Below are 16,846 nucleotides of genomic sequence, written 5' to 3'. Positions count from 1 at the left end.
CTAGATTTGTTTGCGAATCATAATGGGGGTTTCAATTATTATAATTAAATAAGCCGCGAAAGCGCATCAGTGGGTTTTGCTTCCTAGAAATTTCTAAAGTGGGGTAAGAAACCTATAGGTTGACTAAGTGGGGAATATCAGCATACCAATCTTCTTGGTAACTTTAATTCTACAAGCTGTTACCACTGAAAATCACTATTATTGAGCTAATTTTGTGTTCTTAAGCAGTCATGAATTTTACTGACTTGTCCCAAATTATCACTGTTATAAGCTCACACGTCTACTACAATATGGTATGCTAAAATTGAGCGCTTAACTTTTGGCAATGCTGTAATCAGTGCTCAAAGTAGCGAGGTGACGATCCTTCAATAGCCGAAAAAATGAAATTCAACTGATTCTAATAGGTGACCCCTGGCGAATCCGTTCCTTACCCTATTTGGGAAACAAATATTATTATAAATTTATTCGTTTGTCTAACCTTGAACGTTTGAAAGATAGATTAGCTGTTTCTAGCATTTTCACCTAATTTAAATTTAATTGAAATTAGAATGAAAAGTCAGAGAAATTAAACCACATCCAATATTACTGACAGAGCTTTCGCTGTATCGAATAAAACTTTAACCTAAATCCCGTGCTGCTCATTTGCTGTCCAATATTATAGTTACGGGTATCGAATTTAATCTTCTCTAACGACAACGTTTCTGTTTTTGACTGATATACGTGTTTGTATCGGAGGGTAATAAATCCCTAAAATAAATACCAGATACTTTCCGTGAAACACTCTCCTGAGGTTCGCTGATACACAATGTTTTATGCCTGATTTGCATTCAAGCTCATCGACCGTCCAACCGAACCTGCAAACAGTCGCCACCGGTAGACCTCTTATAAAACCCCAAATTGACGATGACTATGTATACATATAGACCGTCACGCTATGCACGGTGTCGAAGGAAAACAGACCGGCGGCGTTTCCGTATCTGTTCTGCCCGGCCTAGCCCAGCCCAGTCCAGCCCGTGGCAGGGAAAAATCGATTCCTTCTTCCTTTCTCTACAAGCCTATTCAAAGAAAGACAAAACTGGTGGTGTGCTAAAGAATCCCACGATAGGCCCTCAAGCGCGCTTGATTTGACGTCCACCTCTCTTCATCGATTCTAGGCGATGGTCATAGGACGATGAATAATTAATGTGAAGATTCCAAGGAGAATACACAAACCAACCCCCACTCCAGGAGCCGAGATTTTCTTTTACGACCGAACAACTTGGCGCGTTCCCGAAAACGCGGGAGTGTTTCAATTTCCAGTTTAGTGGATTTAAGAAAATCGGCTTTAAGAACACCAGGTACCACTGCTGGGGCACCAACAATGAGCCAACCATTTGCCGGAGGATTATAAAATGAATAAACATTGAACATTTTTCGGTTTACAACACTCAACCGAAACGTTTTTCCGGAGGGGGGAGGGGGCAAACATAAAGAAACGGGAGCAATCTTGCACCATTTTGAGAATATGGGACTTTTTATGTTCGCTGCAGGGAATATCGTTTGTTTGCGTTGTACGATAAACTGCATAATTTCGCCACAGCCGGCTGTCGCCCGCAAGATAATGAATGCAGTTTTTTTAAACCAGTTTGTGTTGGAAGATAAAATGGTGATGATCATAAATCTACCGGTTACGTGAGCTTGCTGATGATTGATTTTGTTTGGTCACTGTTTCAGTTTAAATGGTATGGCACCTTATATAGGTAGAATTAATGACAAGCGGATTGCAAAAAAAAACATTTTAATGACCATTTTTTTGCTTAGCCACTATGAACGAATTTTTTTTGCAACTGTAGTCAAGCATGCCAATGGAAAACCTTGAAATAACTTTATAATTCACAAACAAACCCATCGGACGAATTGCAATATACGAAGTCATTGCAAGGATTTTCCCCATGAATAATGGTGCTTAATACAGATTTCTTTTCCTGGATATTCCAACTTTTTAAAAATTATAACTGGTTGAATTAAATTCAGCAGCCGATTTCCGGCTGCTGAATTATTCACAATGATTATAAATACAAATTTAGTAATAAATGCAAAAAACCACCAAGCGTACGACCGATAAGCTACCTTGAAACGACAAGCTTGGGTCAAGTGCTCAGCTTCGTCGTCGAAATGATCAGCTTCTTGAACCGTAGCTATAAATGGCGGTTAACTATTTCCTGACCTGCCTTCGGTTAATTGTACATATGCCTAGCCTATTCAAAGTACTGCCGATGACGGACATCACATCAATCGTTGGTAATTTTCACACCTCCGTGAGTTCTTCCTCCGCGACGGTGACCTTCACCGATTATTGATGGGATGGAAAGAAGAAGGCAAAGTACCTGCCTATCTACTTGCCATGCGAGCTGGTCAACGGAGATGACGGGTAAAGCGTAATGACCGAAACGGATTCAAAATATGCGTGAAACCTGCATGACCAAGGTGTTGAAACAGTACACACAATTTGGACTCCGATGGTTTTTTTGCTACATATATTTGACCTCAATGTCTTATTGTGATAAAGTGGCCCCAATTTTTTATTTGTAAGTACTGCGTTTGCTAGAGCTTACAAGTCTGTCGTAAAGCACGATGATGGTGAATCCATAGGTCAGTTACTGTTGTACAATTTATCACAATGAAATGGATGTCCAAAACAAAGGAAAGCTTTAGGCTTTAAACGCCTTTAAGATTTGACCCTTCTTCATCGACAGATTTCGCAACCGATTATTAGAGTACAGGACTCGTATGGGGATAGTGCATCTTACTAACTCTAGCAGCACCACCTAGCCGAGATACGAACATAAGACGACTGGCTATGTTAGACCAGCGTCGTACCTCCAAGCTACCTCCAAGCTCCAAGATGTCCATGCAAAGTAATATCTGTTTGCTTAGTTACTTCACGGTTATGGTGCAGTCCGAAGTATCGAACAAGCCTTGGCGACTTTGGGTTCGGGAAGAGGATAGCCTGGGCTTTCGCCGCATTGATCTCAATGACGTGACCCGCATACTTGACTGACACCTGCTGAGAGGGGAGTAATATCAGCTGTCAATTTGTTATACAGAATGGGCCCCAGGATACTTCCTTGGGGCACACCTGTAGGGGACACTATTCTCATCAGCTTTGGCCTCTTTTTGAGGATTTAAGTCATGAACCAGAATGGTTTTGAATGCAGTAGAATTTCTTATAGATTCTGTTGGAATTCCTTATCTCTACACTCTCGAATCCGCTTCTGAATAGCGCTAGGAAGACTGTTTGTCAAAGGTTTTTTCGGCCGGTCACCAGTTCGCTAGTATTGGTACCGGTATTTATTGCGCAACCTCATCAGATGTTTGGCGGTGGTATCTATTTGAAGCGAGAAGCTGACCTGGCGTTGTTAAACTGGAACCGACTGTTTCTTCGATGATACATTGAAACTCGACCCAGTTGGTACGATAGTAGTTTTCCTCGGAGTCGGCTAGCAAGCTAGCTTCAGCATCACAGAGTAGTGGTCGGAATATGGTTCTTCCAAGACCTCTGGCACTGCGGAGATGGCCACGTTTTTTATGTAGATGTTCAAAATAGAGTGGACCGCAGACCTGAAGATTCAAGTCGGACCTTCCGACATCTGTTTAGGATTAAACAAAGACAAATGACAAAGGACAGACAGTATTAAATCCTTGATAAAGACTACAAAATATAGTCGAAACGTCGGAGAAAGTACAAAATCTGTTCTGATTTATGAAGACTGACAGCCGATAAAAATAAAATAGTCTGTTTAGGACTTACTTTACCAGCCGAAAGCCGACTTGCCGTATCAAGAATTCCCCTCTATTGTACTCGGTCCTGGGCCACTCGTCGCCAATTCGTTGTGCATCTCGACACACGTCAGTCGGCTTCACTCTGGTCAAGCCATCTAGCATGTTGTGCCCCTCTATTTCTGATGCCGGTGGGATTTTTGAAGTGAACGGATTTCATTGGACGATCGTCCGACGATTTAGTCTCCTAACTTTCGTCAGGAGTACAATAGGAATCTCTTCAAGTAGTGCTTGCAACTCGCGGTTCACACGCCTACGCCACTCTCAGCCACCCGTTTGTACTCCGCCAAAAATAGTCCGCAACTCCTTTCGTTCAAATACGGTAAGTGCACGCATGTCTTGCGTATTTGTTTGTTTTGTTTGTGCACGTTTGCTTGGGACAGTAGGGCACTATTATGTTGATTGGGCCCATCGTCGTGCTGACCTCGATCCCGATGACCTGGATGGCTTTCAGGCTGAAGCTTGGCAGTAGGCGGAATTTTACGTTAAAAATCTGAATGGTGGACACTAATCTCTGGCTTTAGGTGGGTTTCCGTAATGGCAGCGATGTCGATCTTCTTCACGTTGAGAAAGTCGAGCAGTTCGATATGCTTGCTCCTCAGAGAACGAGCGTCAACTATGGAGAGGGCTTCACGGTCCAAATTTTTTGACGATGGAGATTACAGCATGTAATCTCTGCTCAGGTAAGGTTTTACAGGAACGCTTGATGGTGATAGTGTCCGAAATGAGACCCCAGCATACGACAGACCAGGCCCGGTGGTAGTGCTTAGATTAGAACGGGAGTTGGAGGTCGTTTGATGAGCACTCATTTCACTCTACTGAATCTTACGCTGCCTTGAAGTCTATAAACAGCAGGTATGTCTGCAAAATGAATTCTCGAAATTTGTGGAGGATGTCAGAAATGAAATTTGTATATCGAGTTGAACAGTGTTGTGCCTCGTTTATTTCTAGAATCGAATTGATAACCCTTTTTATTTTTATTTGATGGATTGCGCAATACAGCCGTTCGCTTCCGATGTTCGGAAGTTCGGCCGTTCTTTTCTGCTTTTCTGCAGCCTTCAGCCATCTCGCTATTTTCTTCAATTCGTTCAAACTTGCGGGTCCACAATCCGTCCATCAGCCTCTATCATGTATTCTTACCAACGACTGCGTTTTCTTCACCGTTTAACAGCACATTGAAAAGTTGCTTTCCAATGCCTGGTCACCTCCGATCTCTTGGTAATCAGTTTTCCCTTTCCGTTGTTTAACATACCAACAGCTGGCAAGGTCCGGTACTTGATTCCGTTTAATAACGCTTCCAACTGGACAAAAAAGTTTAATAATCACGCTTGTTGCATAATAAAATCATCCTATATCAAACAATATCATTTTCTTTTTGTTCTATTACTCAAGTGTTCAGGATATTAACAATGTACCATGCGCCTCCATTGAGCCACATTCCTATACAAATTTCAAGTTAAGTGTTTTCGAAAAAGTTCCATAGACTACTTGATATTTTTTGAAACGGTGGTTCTACCATTGACGAAGGGACGGTACGGGAAAGTAATGAAAAAGTTTTGAATGGTGGGAAAAGACTGGAAAGGTGAAGGGGGCGGGTTATCGGTAGCTACGCTTAACAAGTATTCGTTGTGACTCCTACCTTTTGTCCAATGCTGGAAGGTGCATGGTCCATAGACTACACCTGTACGAGCAGTGCAGTGAAGCTCTGGATCGACAGGACTACACTATGGTGTATAAGGTTAAGCTCTAAGCCTGTGACCGATAGTGATGTTTCCTTATTAGTTATGAGTCCGAGGGGGGAACTGCCCCCTCCCTGCCCTTTCACACAGAAGGACCGCATGCATGTGACATATAAACGGTGCCGACAGTTAAACAAAATGTCACAAGTGGATTGCGGACTGAGAGCAGGGGTCTTCATTTGCGTGTTTCCAAGTGTTCTTTGTTATATTCTGACTAGCAACTTGGTAGGATTTATTTCTAATTCCCCGCGTAGTAAGAAAAGCCGCTCTAATTTTCATCATTTCTTAGGTGGATTTAATGAATACTCCAAAAGCTCTGCTGCTGATTTGACTCAAACACACTTACCTTCCGATCCGTGCCCTTTGAATTCACTAAAAAGCGATTAATAAAGCATTTGATTGAAATTGCGCTGACTTTAAACTGACTTTATATCTTAAATTCGTCGTACCGTTTTAAAATCCGTCCGTCAAAATTTTTCATCGTCCGAACTAAAAATCACAATAATGTTTACGAAGCTAGCGCGCATGTATTTGTGTAGGACAGCATGACAAATGTAATTCTGCAAAATTTCGGTAGCTTATGCAAGTTTTCCCGGCTGCAGAATAACAACAATGCGTTGCGTGAGTTATTTTCATTTATGAATGACGGAAATTGAAACGATTAGTCGACATTTTCTTCTTCGTCGCATGAAAAAACGTTGGAAATTTGGCTGCTAGGAATTCTTTAATGAAAAAAAGCATTTAAATAGATCTCAATTCACTTTGATTGATCGCGTATTAGAGGCAACAAATTAAAATATTAGGGAATAATTACTTTTGCATTGTGTGTCAAAAAAATCGTTGATATTTTTAATAATTTGTGTTGGATAGGACGGGAATAGGCAATTACGACGAAGCAGCTACATACCCTACTACCGTTAGCCATACTTCTGGTTACGGCAAAGTTTATTGCGCATAGATCAATCTCGTTTCATGTAGAGGGCAGAATTCCGATGCGATGACGTAGCGACTTGGCGACAGTGCTGTAATAAATGTAATACTTAAATGAAGTACTTGCAGTAGAATCCATCTACGCTCTCGATCCTCACTTTAGTTCTATCGGGTCCCTACTGACACAATTGCTATAAGGTTGTTGTGGCAACTGATTATATGACTGATTCCGGTTATAGATAGGTTTCTGTAACTAGAAGTAGAAGTACACTCAAGTACTTTTTTTACACGGTTTGTTTTTTCGATTATCAAGGACGGGACAACCTAGGGACCATTCAATTATTTCTCAATACATTTGGGAGCGGCCCGACATTCGTTACGTAGTTTGTAAATGGTCCCTAACAGACTTGGCATACACTTTTCGCTTTGATTTTGCTCTTTTGATTACTGCTCCTCAGCCAAGCAGAATTTGAAAAAGTGGTGTATGGGTCATTTGTAGAGCTAGTGATTATCTATAATATTGCTGAAGAAAGTGAAGTTTTATCTTTAGTATTTACCGCGCTGTAGGGCAGCAATGCCGTTGGTAGCAAAAAGAGCGCTCTTTTTGCTACCAAGAGGGTAGCAGCCTTATAGCGCCATAAATACAAAATGCACAGTAATGCTTACTTCAGCAATATTGTAGATACAAACAAATTCTACAAACGCCCCATACATCACTTTCTCAAATTTTGCTCGGCTGAGATGCAGTAATCAAAAGAGCAAAATCGAAGCGAAAAGTGTATGCCAAGCATGGTCCCTAAGTTGCACCATTCTTGAGTAATCGAAAAAAAAAACCGTGTAAAAAAAGACTTGAGTGTAATTAGAAATATTGTGTTGCTTGAGGTACTGACATCAAAACAACAGCGACCATATTAAAATATATAGAAGGTTATATAATAGATTTTCAGCAGCTTCCGTAGTTGTGCAGCATATGCGCATTAATTTTTAACCGAGCGAGGTTTCATTATTTCTGCTCGAAGAAACTCTCACTTGGTTGGTTTTCATTTTGCAGTTGGGCCCTTTTAAAAAGTTGGTGCCGAGTTGTTTGAACAAACTAAATATATTCGATTAGTCAATCTTAGTTTCTAGTGAAATCATTCCAGATCAGCATTGCATTTTGCCATGAAAATCGATTAATAAAAAACTTCCTTTCTCACAGTTTGCTTTGACGAATTGTTGTTTGGCGACCAAAAAGATGCTACAAAACGGCAATCAATATAGCCGTTTAAATGTTATTTTATTCACTACGCGACAACTATAATTCGATGTAAACGCGAATACAACTGTATTAAGAATGAATGGGAATACAACTATTTTACGAATTAAAACCTTTCTAAAAATACACTGTTGTCTATTTTTGTTACTAGACCATTGTAGATTCTTCCCTTTCGCGATCTTTTCCCGGTTCCGGTTCCGCAAAATCTACCTGCACTGTTGAAGCGTTTGCTTTCATACACCTTTAAACGCTTTGCCGACTTATCTACACTCTTAAACGATTCTTGCTGTAAATAGGTTGGAATTAATTAAAACTTGGTTGAAACTACTCAAAATACCCTTAAAGTGTACAAACTCAAATTTTGGGTAAAAAATTCAGCCGAATTTGGCTGCTTGCTACCGATAATTGAATTATTCTTTCTGACATATAACGCACTTTTAAGTTCCTACTGCAAATGTTTTGGTTGAAAAATTACTCAAAACCTGAGTTTGTATACTTTAAGGGCATTTTGAGTAGTTTTAATCAAGTTTCAGCTAAATCTAACCAATTTACGGGTAAACTCATTTAAGAGTGTAGATCATTGCCGAGGGGCATATAAATGCGATCAAGTAAGCGTAAGCTAGTAACTGTTAAAAAAGTTCACTTCAAAAATCGGTTCGTCCGAATGAAGTCGAACAGCACCATAAAACTAACAGTTTTATTGCGGTTTGATAAGCAACCGCAATAAGATCAACTCTGATTGGTGCGCCATATGGTATTGCAACGTCCCGCTTGTAGTAAGTTTATAAAAGATGTGTCACAGCTAACCAGTTTCATCGTGGTAACATAGGCAACTACAAAAAATGTGCTTTATTAACAGTTTTATTAGGGTTTTATGGCTAGCTGTAAGTTGTTTTTGACTTGCATCATCCTGGTATTGCGCAGCATCATGATAAAACAATATATAATGATTTATACCGCAAAAAAACCTTTATAAAATTCTAATAAAACCAAGCGGCTTTAGAATTGGGCAGGTCTCACAGGTGTACAACAGATGACCTGATTTGAACGCCAGCTTTTCGCAAGACCCACAAAGGCTCCTTCATAATCCGCCTCTATCTGATCAGTTTTGGTAGCACCGTATGGCTTTATCTGGCTGCCAAGATATTGGAAAGCTTCCTCCTGAACCTGTTGTTCTGTCACTATGAAACTTGAGCGATTGTTTTTACTCACTCTCTTCGACTTGGTCCTTGCGACCTGCTTAGAGCTGTCGGACAGATTATCAAACTTGCTCTGCATATCAGATCACCGTTAAGGGACGAAGAGAATGTCGTAGGCTAGGTTGAGGTTAATTCCCCCATTGTCAAAGAATTCCAGGGTAATCCTCGATTTAGTTTGCTTTCAATGACTCCAATTCATTTGTTATATCAACAACATGGAATCCAGCTTGCTGTCCCTAGAGAGTAGCGGCGAATTTCACCTGGATCCGATTAGTAATATAGAGCAACTTCATGCTGCACCAATTCCCACCTTCAGGTAGATCCCCTTTCTTGGGTACATTTACAGATATTACCGAAAAGTGAATGCAACACTTTCTAAGTCATGCTAGGACAGCTTTCAACATCTCTGCTATTCCAGCTGCTCTGGTGGACTTCATTTATTTGATTACTGCTTCAATATCAGCACAGACAAACAGACTCTTGGAAGAAGAATCAACAAAAATTATCGTACCTCACATTTTGCCTGGACACTAGCACCATCTATGATCGACATTCCCAAATATCAAATAGCAACAGGAGAATCCCTCGAAGTAGCAAGTATTTTTTATGGGGAATTCCCCTTCTTTCGTCAAAAAGCGCCACTTTGACCAAAACGGAGACATTCCCAACTAAGCCCAAATTTGAAATGACGGTTTAATCGGTACGAAGAATGGAAAACGAGTGTTATGTCTGTTTGTCTGTGATATCAGTTTATGAAAACATGTCAAAGCTAACGTGACGTACTGTGGGCATTAAGGCCCAGACAGAATGCTGCGTCAACGCATCCGTCAGCGTCAATTTGACAATAAACTCATGGGAATTAGGAGAGTTGTCATCTTAGCTGGCGAGACATAGCATTTCATAAATCAGCCGTCCGCTTCAGATCAGTCACTGTTTCAGGCCACCCCTAACATGAAGTACAGACGCACACTTGGTAAACAAACGATACCCAACGCTGTCTTGAGCCGCCCCTGGCATGGAAACGGACGCTTAAGGGTGCCGTTGTCTTCCTATCCCTTTTTTGCACTTAGCAAAAGCACGAGTGCCTCGAGAATGCTTCCAAAACGTGCAAAAATAAGTTTCAATTCATTTTTGTAATGCTAGCCTTTACAATAGATGAAGGAAAAGGTTGAAGAAAAAATTAAATTAAATGTGTGGATGAATGTGATGTAATACGTTGCTCATTCTTTGTTGTTTCTAGTACATGTGAATTCATCATTGTTAATCTGAAACCAGCGGTTCGAGAGAATCACTTGCTTTCACGTTCGTATTGTTCTCTACATTCATTCATTCTCGACAACAGCGAATGAATTCAAGTGTGAATCATTTCTTCATTTTGAGCTTGCGACAAAGGCAAACGAAACTACAGTAAACGTGACCATTATTCCGAGGTTTTAATTAATTTTCTTTAACCAGGTTTTGTTTTAATTTTTGGTTTGGTTTTGGTTGATTTCAAAAAGCACCCAATTTAAGAAACTACACTTTGAGACCTAAAATATCAGTTAAAAGCAAGAAATTGACTGGCAGGTTAGGCGAGCAATCATTCAGTACTACAATTCATAAATGAACTGTATTGAAGGGTAGAAACTGAGAAAGATTAACACTGTCAGCAGCTCAGTAGTCATGTGTATGGGCTGACAGATAAAAGAATACTACCAGGTGTAAAACTGTATGCGCTGAATGCGAATGGATAGTATCATTAGAGTAGAACAAGACGAAAAGTAGAAAGTGCGGACAACGCTGGCACATAGTTTGAGCCGATTATACCAAATTCGGACTCCCCCAATTTACCAATATTGCTTGAACCATACGAGGACTGATCAACCAAAATCTGAAATAAATCAAAGTTTTACGATAAAGTTCTGATCTGTTTTAAAGTCTTACAACGCAATACATGAAATTTTCCATCCTTAGTCGCTTCCGAACCACGTATTATAACAAAATTTCCTTTGACGTGCCATGCTATACAGCGGTGAAACTTGTTTTTTTCCTCCTTTTCCTTTAAATCCGTCCAAAGCTGTGCATACCGTCTCGTCAAGCTGTCCGCTTTTTGTCGCAGTTGGATGAGCACATTGTTTTCCCGTTGTAAGGTTTCAGCCCACCACACCAACAGCAGCCGTCGGAAAAGTCGCTGTAGAAACGTGAATCGCGGATTTCGAACTGCCAGCCAGCGGCAAAGTCAGTGTTATAATCCGACTCGAGCTTTCCGGCAGACTAGGCACCACCATGCCACGCCGGTGACGTGCGGGCGAAGATGAAACGTGCAAATGTTAAAGCTCTTGTCATCGTCATCGGTGGAACACACGCCAGCCGGTTTCCGGCAAAGACAAATGCAGCTCGGTTCTGAGTCTGGGCCTGGGTCTTCAATTTTCATAACCAACTAGGTCAGTCTTGGTGGCAGAAGAAAGGAAATATACCAAACTGAAAGCATCTATCAGAAATGAAATTTTCCGGATTCTGGATTGGAATCTTTTGTGCTCGATTCGAATCCGGATGGATCACTGCTTGGTGAAAGGAAACGAAGCTGGGCTGAGGCCCGTTCCTCCGTATGCACTACGCTGCTGTGGATGCAGCTGGCACTGTACGTTCGACGGTATCCAGCGATGGCAAGGTAGCAGAATTGAATCTGAAATAGATTTTTGATGGAATGCTATCTGTGCCGGAGTGCCGAATATGGGTTACATTTCAGACGATAGCTCGATTGACTGCGGCCGCGTGGCTTGAGTGAGAGGCACAGTACGTACGCTTGTTCGGAAGCCGAATTGCAACGTTGGTTCTGGAACATGTTACCGATGTTCATCCATGCGGCATGTGGCATGATTGACAATGTTACAGTTTATCCAAAGGCATGAAACTGGGATTTCATCGCAGACAGAGAATGATGATGGAAATAATAATATGAGCAATCTGGCAATTTTATGGAATTCGAAATTCAAACAAATCTCGTGCTGTGCAGGGATCCGACTAAATAAATAGTCCTAGACTGAACTAAACCGTGCACGACGCATCAGGTTTGAAGTGCGCTGAAATTCTGCACAAATAAGAAATCAAAACAACAACGTATTGCTCTTAGCACGGACTACGGAATATCGTTCCCTCCCTCCATTGTCGACTATCTGATCAAATAAACCGGCAATTGCTTTTATTTCTGTAGAAGAAAAAATGTTTACCTCTGCTATCGACCTCATTTGCATACCGTTTGTCGCATAATAGCAACGGAACTCGACTGAAAACTATCGGACTCATCATATCCTGAACGATGATGCTTTCCAATGCTACGTATCCGTACAATTCCGTTGTAAAGTCCAATTACGAACACAATCGATGGCGAATGGAGCGCTGTAAACCTTTCGGATAAAAATAGAAAAAAGTGGCAACAATAGGCCATGAATAAATAACATTGTACTCACTACAGGCCGAACGGGCACAGTATCATCGTTCTCTAGCAGCCCAGGAAATCCACCACGAAGATATCCATTGGTCGTGGTTCAATTATCGGTTGTTTATCCAATGATCCTCCACCTAACACACGAAACTCGTCCCATCCTGGCACTAATCCGCACACTCTCAGGCAAACAATCACCGGCCACGGGGATATTATCGTTAGTTCTACAATGACGGCAGGAGCATGTCGTGCCATTGTTATAGTGATGGCTTTGTACCTACCTAAAGAGTTTGCCTTATGCTTGGGTACCGGTGCACCCGGAACGGGGAACATTCATATCACGGGCGGATGAGCGGCAGGACATGCATGTAGACCAGCTGGCTCGGAATGGTTGGCTGACTACTTATACTTTTATTGGCACTTTTTCCTCCCCTGTCTCCGATTCCCGTTCCCCGTTCCCGGGCTTGACTTGCTTCTCACCGATCGACCCCACTGCTCATATCGGTCTGACCATCGAATGCGGTGAACTGCTGACGGGCCGAGTGACTTTCATAAGCTCGTTATCTATTATTGTTGACATGCTTTCGTATGCAACTGTTGTTTGCTTCTGGATTTCGGCAGCAACGAGAAATCCATCTGCTGCCGCCGGAGAGAAAGTTAAACTGCTGAAGTGGATTTGTTTGCCGAGATTTGGGAATCATACTGTCAGCTATTTCTGCGGTGTTTTCCTGCAGCTGACGAGGTACTCGTGCAGATATTCCTCTGACCAACTTTTCACTATCTCATAATTAACCTCGGTCAGCATCAAATGTTTGAGTATTGTACCGACAATTTTAGTGCTAGTTTTCCTTTTGTCTAAGATAAGAGTCCAAGTATACTGTTCAATCGTTCTATCAGCGAGAGGCATTTCCCAACTATTTGGAAATCTGCTTCAATCACACCGATTTATAAATCTGGTTCGTTTAACGAAGTAGAGAACTACCGTGGAATCTCCATTCTTAGCTGTCTGCCAAAGGTCCTTGAAAGTATCGTGCATGATTCGCTATACCTATCTGTTAAGTCCATAATATCTGCAGAGCAACACGGCTTCATGAAAAATCGGTCGACCACTACAAACTTGCTAAGCTATGTATCGACTATTGTGGATAAAATCGAAAAACGACAACAAATCGACACTGTGTATGTTGATTTTGACAAGGTTCCACACACTCTGGCGGTTGAAAAGTTTAGGAGAATGGGACTACCTGAGTGTCTGACAGAATGGATTCTATGGTATCTGACGGGGCGTAGCCCAACGGTGAGAGTTGGCGGGACGTGCTCTACTCCGTTCCAGATTCATTCTGGTGTTCCTCAAGGTAGTGTTTTGGGGCCTCTGCTGTTCGTTCTTTTCATCAACGACCTTTGTGGAAAATTGAAATTCCCGAAACTATTGTACGCTGACGACCTCAAATTCTACCGTGTAATCACAACACTAACAGACTGCTGTGCACTTCAAATGGATATTGATGCGCTCATTGAATGGTGCAGGTTGAATGGGATGAAAGCTAACGTCAACAAATGTTGCATAATCTCATTCACGCGGGTACGTGCGCCGATTGTTTTTGGTTACATTATGGAGACACGTACGTAAGGGCGTAGTGAAAGACATGGGAATTCTCATCGACAGCAAACTGAAATTTGTGGAACATATCTCTGCCGTTACGGCTAAAGCGTATGCAATGCTAGGTTTTTTGAGAAGGAACACCAAATCTTTTGTAGATGTTTATAGCCTCAGAACACTTTACTGCTCGCTCGTACGCAGTGTTCTCGAATATGGGGTGCAAGTTTGGGCACCATATCACGCTGTTCATGTCAACAGACTCGAACGTGTACAAAGGCAGTTCATCCGATACGCTTTGCGGAATCTTAATTGGAGAGACCGGATAAACCTGCCACACCCTATGTAAACCGGTGCATGCTGATCAACCTACCGACACTGGAAAGTAGACGAGTGCTCCTCCAACGTATGTTAATATTCGACGTGTTAGCAGATTGCATTGACTGTCCAGCTATTCTTGAGAAATTACGATTCAACGCACCGTCACGAGTGATGCGCCAAGCTGAGTTCTTTCGACGATCGACTGACCGCACGGCTTACGGAAATAACAACCCACTGGAAGTTTGTTGTAGTCGTTTCAACGAAATTTATCATTTGTATGATTTTGGTATGTCAAAAAATGTGTTTAGATTAAGGATTAGCAGTAATTAGTACTAAGTGACATATCTGTTCGATGTTTTGTTATATCGAAGATTAAATTTAAATTAAAATTATTTTTTTTTGTTGAAAACTTCTATATTAAATAACGAAACACCAAAATGCTATGATGTTTCACTTCAGATCACTTCGGCTAGAATTCACTCGCATTAGTATGACACTTGGTGAAAAACTCTTTCCACCGTTTGAAAGATTTTGGTCTGCGGATCAACTTTGCTGAAAATAGTAATTTTCTTTATTGCTGGAGTCCCAAGATATACCGAGATAAAGTGAACAGTTCACAGGCGTTGTACAAAATACAACAGCGCGAGTTGGACCATACAGTTAATTGATGCTCGATTGATGCTAATTAATGCTCCTAACGACGAATTTAATGCTCCATTGTTTCATAGGAAAAAACAATGTTCTACTAATTTAGGATAAGGGTACACGGAAAGAAAACTGTTTCTGTTTTCATGAATTAAAAATCATGAAAACAAACAGCTTGAAATTTTATAAAATCATTACCATGACCCATGATTTCATGACTATACCGACAAATATCATGAACCATAACAAGTATTTCATGAATATTGTTCAGATTCGCTTCAAGCGTTGCACGAACTGTCAAATCGGGTCTTTAAAGTCACAGCAGCCAGTGAAATATCGTCAAACGGGGAAACTTGCAACAGCGGGGTAACATGCAACAACGCTATATCGCTCTAATTTATTGTACTTTTTTACCTGTTACTTCAATTTTTAATCTATCTCAGTCACTGAATCTTGTTGTTAACAGTTCAAATAAGCCTTAGATACTGTTATGTTGATTTTCTGCTGTTTTGGCGATTTTTAAAAAATCCCACAAGATGGTGTTAAATTCATTGTCAATTTTTCGTCTGTAAAACGTTTGTGTCGCCCACAAGCACTTCAAATAAAAGAAGCCTAACATACAGTTTTTATAGTACAATGAATAATAAAGAAACAAAATAAATGATTTATGATGACTAGTTTTGTTTATCCTGCTTGTTACCACATTATTCGTAAAACAAGTACTTAAACGGGGTAACTTGCAACAGCAGGTAGATATAAAAAGCTGTGTTCCGTTTACTTCACGAGGCAAATTATCATTTAATTTTGCATCAAGCAATACTAAAACACACTTGAAAAGTGTAAGATACTTTCGGTAAGCCAGAAATAACCCAGTTTTTCTCCGGATATACAGAAAAAGGCCATAGAAGAGGCCAAACAGAAAATATCGACCAGCAATATGATAGTGTCTAATTACGATCACTCGTAACGTAATGTACATTCATATATTACGTAACCAAGATATCGATGATTTTTAACTCCCCCGCTCCACTTCTTGACGCGATTTTGCATAGCGGATTTGCGACGAGTAATGCGTTGTTACACAACCCCAGTTTCCCTAAGTGCGTTGCGTAATATGTGAATGGTCCTTAAAGAAGGCAGCTCTATCGGATCTTGACACGAAATGTCAACTGCATGAATAATATAAAAAAGTTTAATTCGTAATTTGCGTAACGGGGCTCATAAATTATTTTCACCAACGTGACATAGGACACTTATGCGTAAATTCATAGCAAGAGCGTTAAAAATTGCAAGTCGGATTATCATTTGCATATTCTAGTCAAAATAAACTCATACAAATCATTAAATTCGTTCAATTTCCAAAAAATATTGCTTGTTGCAAGTTACCCCGTTTAAGGGGTTACTAGTAACAAATTAGTTCGATACTGTGAACCACAAAATACTTTTGTGTAAGTTGAAAAAACTTGGCTGTACTGAAAGGATTTGTAAGTGGCTGGAATCATACCTCGTCGACAGACAACTTTACGTACAGATAAGAAACTGCCAATCTGCTACATTTACGAACCAATCAGGTGTGCCTCAGGGTAGTAATTTGGGCCCTTTGTTATTCTCAGTATTTGTAAATGATGCAGCGCTGGTTCTTGATCGGGTTGGACGACAGTTTTTTGCTGACGATCTGAAAATATACCTTGTTATCCGCCAAATTGAAGATTGTCTAAGACTGCAACTATTCTTAAACCTATTTAGCGACTGGTGTGAGAGGAATAGACTGTCATTAAGCGTGGAAAAATGTTACGTCATTAGTTACCATCGTACAAAGAATGTAATACGGTTTGATTACAGTATTGCCGGAACTAAACTCAGCAGAGTCGAGCAAGTGAGAGATTTGGGTGTGATACTGAATGAGAAATTATCTTT

The 16,846-nt window shown here is 40.8% G+C and overlaps 2 protein-coding genes across 7 annotated transcripts in view; one reads left to right on the top strand and one right to left on the bottom strand.

The window, feature by feature from the left end:
* The window catches only part of LOC128733074 (complexin), a 598,063-nt gene that overhangs the window by 13,142 nt on the left and 568,075 nt on the right, over positions 1 to 16,846 (top strand). The gene's annotated exons all lie outside the window — the stretch shown is intronic.
* Positions 11,416 to 16,846, bottom strand: part of LOC128745499 (uncharacterized) — a 31,033-nt gene continuing 25,602 nt past the window's right edge. The window contains exon 2 of the mRNA XM_053842573.1: positions 11,416 to 11,607. Coding sequence (XP_053698548.1) covers positions 11,416 to 11,607 — 192 coding nt within the window. The remainder of the gene's footprint in view (positions 11,608 to 16,846) is intronic.

This window comes from Sabethes cyaneus, chromosome 1, assembly GCF_943734655.1.
Source record: "Sabethes cyaneus chromosome 1, idSabCyanKW18_F2, whole genome shotgun sequence".
NCBI lineage: Eukaryota > Metazoa > Arthropoda > Insecta > Diptera > Culicidae > Sabethes > Sabethes cyaneus.
The sequence above is the reverse complement of the archived record's forward strand: the minus strand, read 5'-3'. Positions and strand labels throughout refer to the sequence as shown.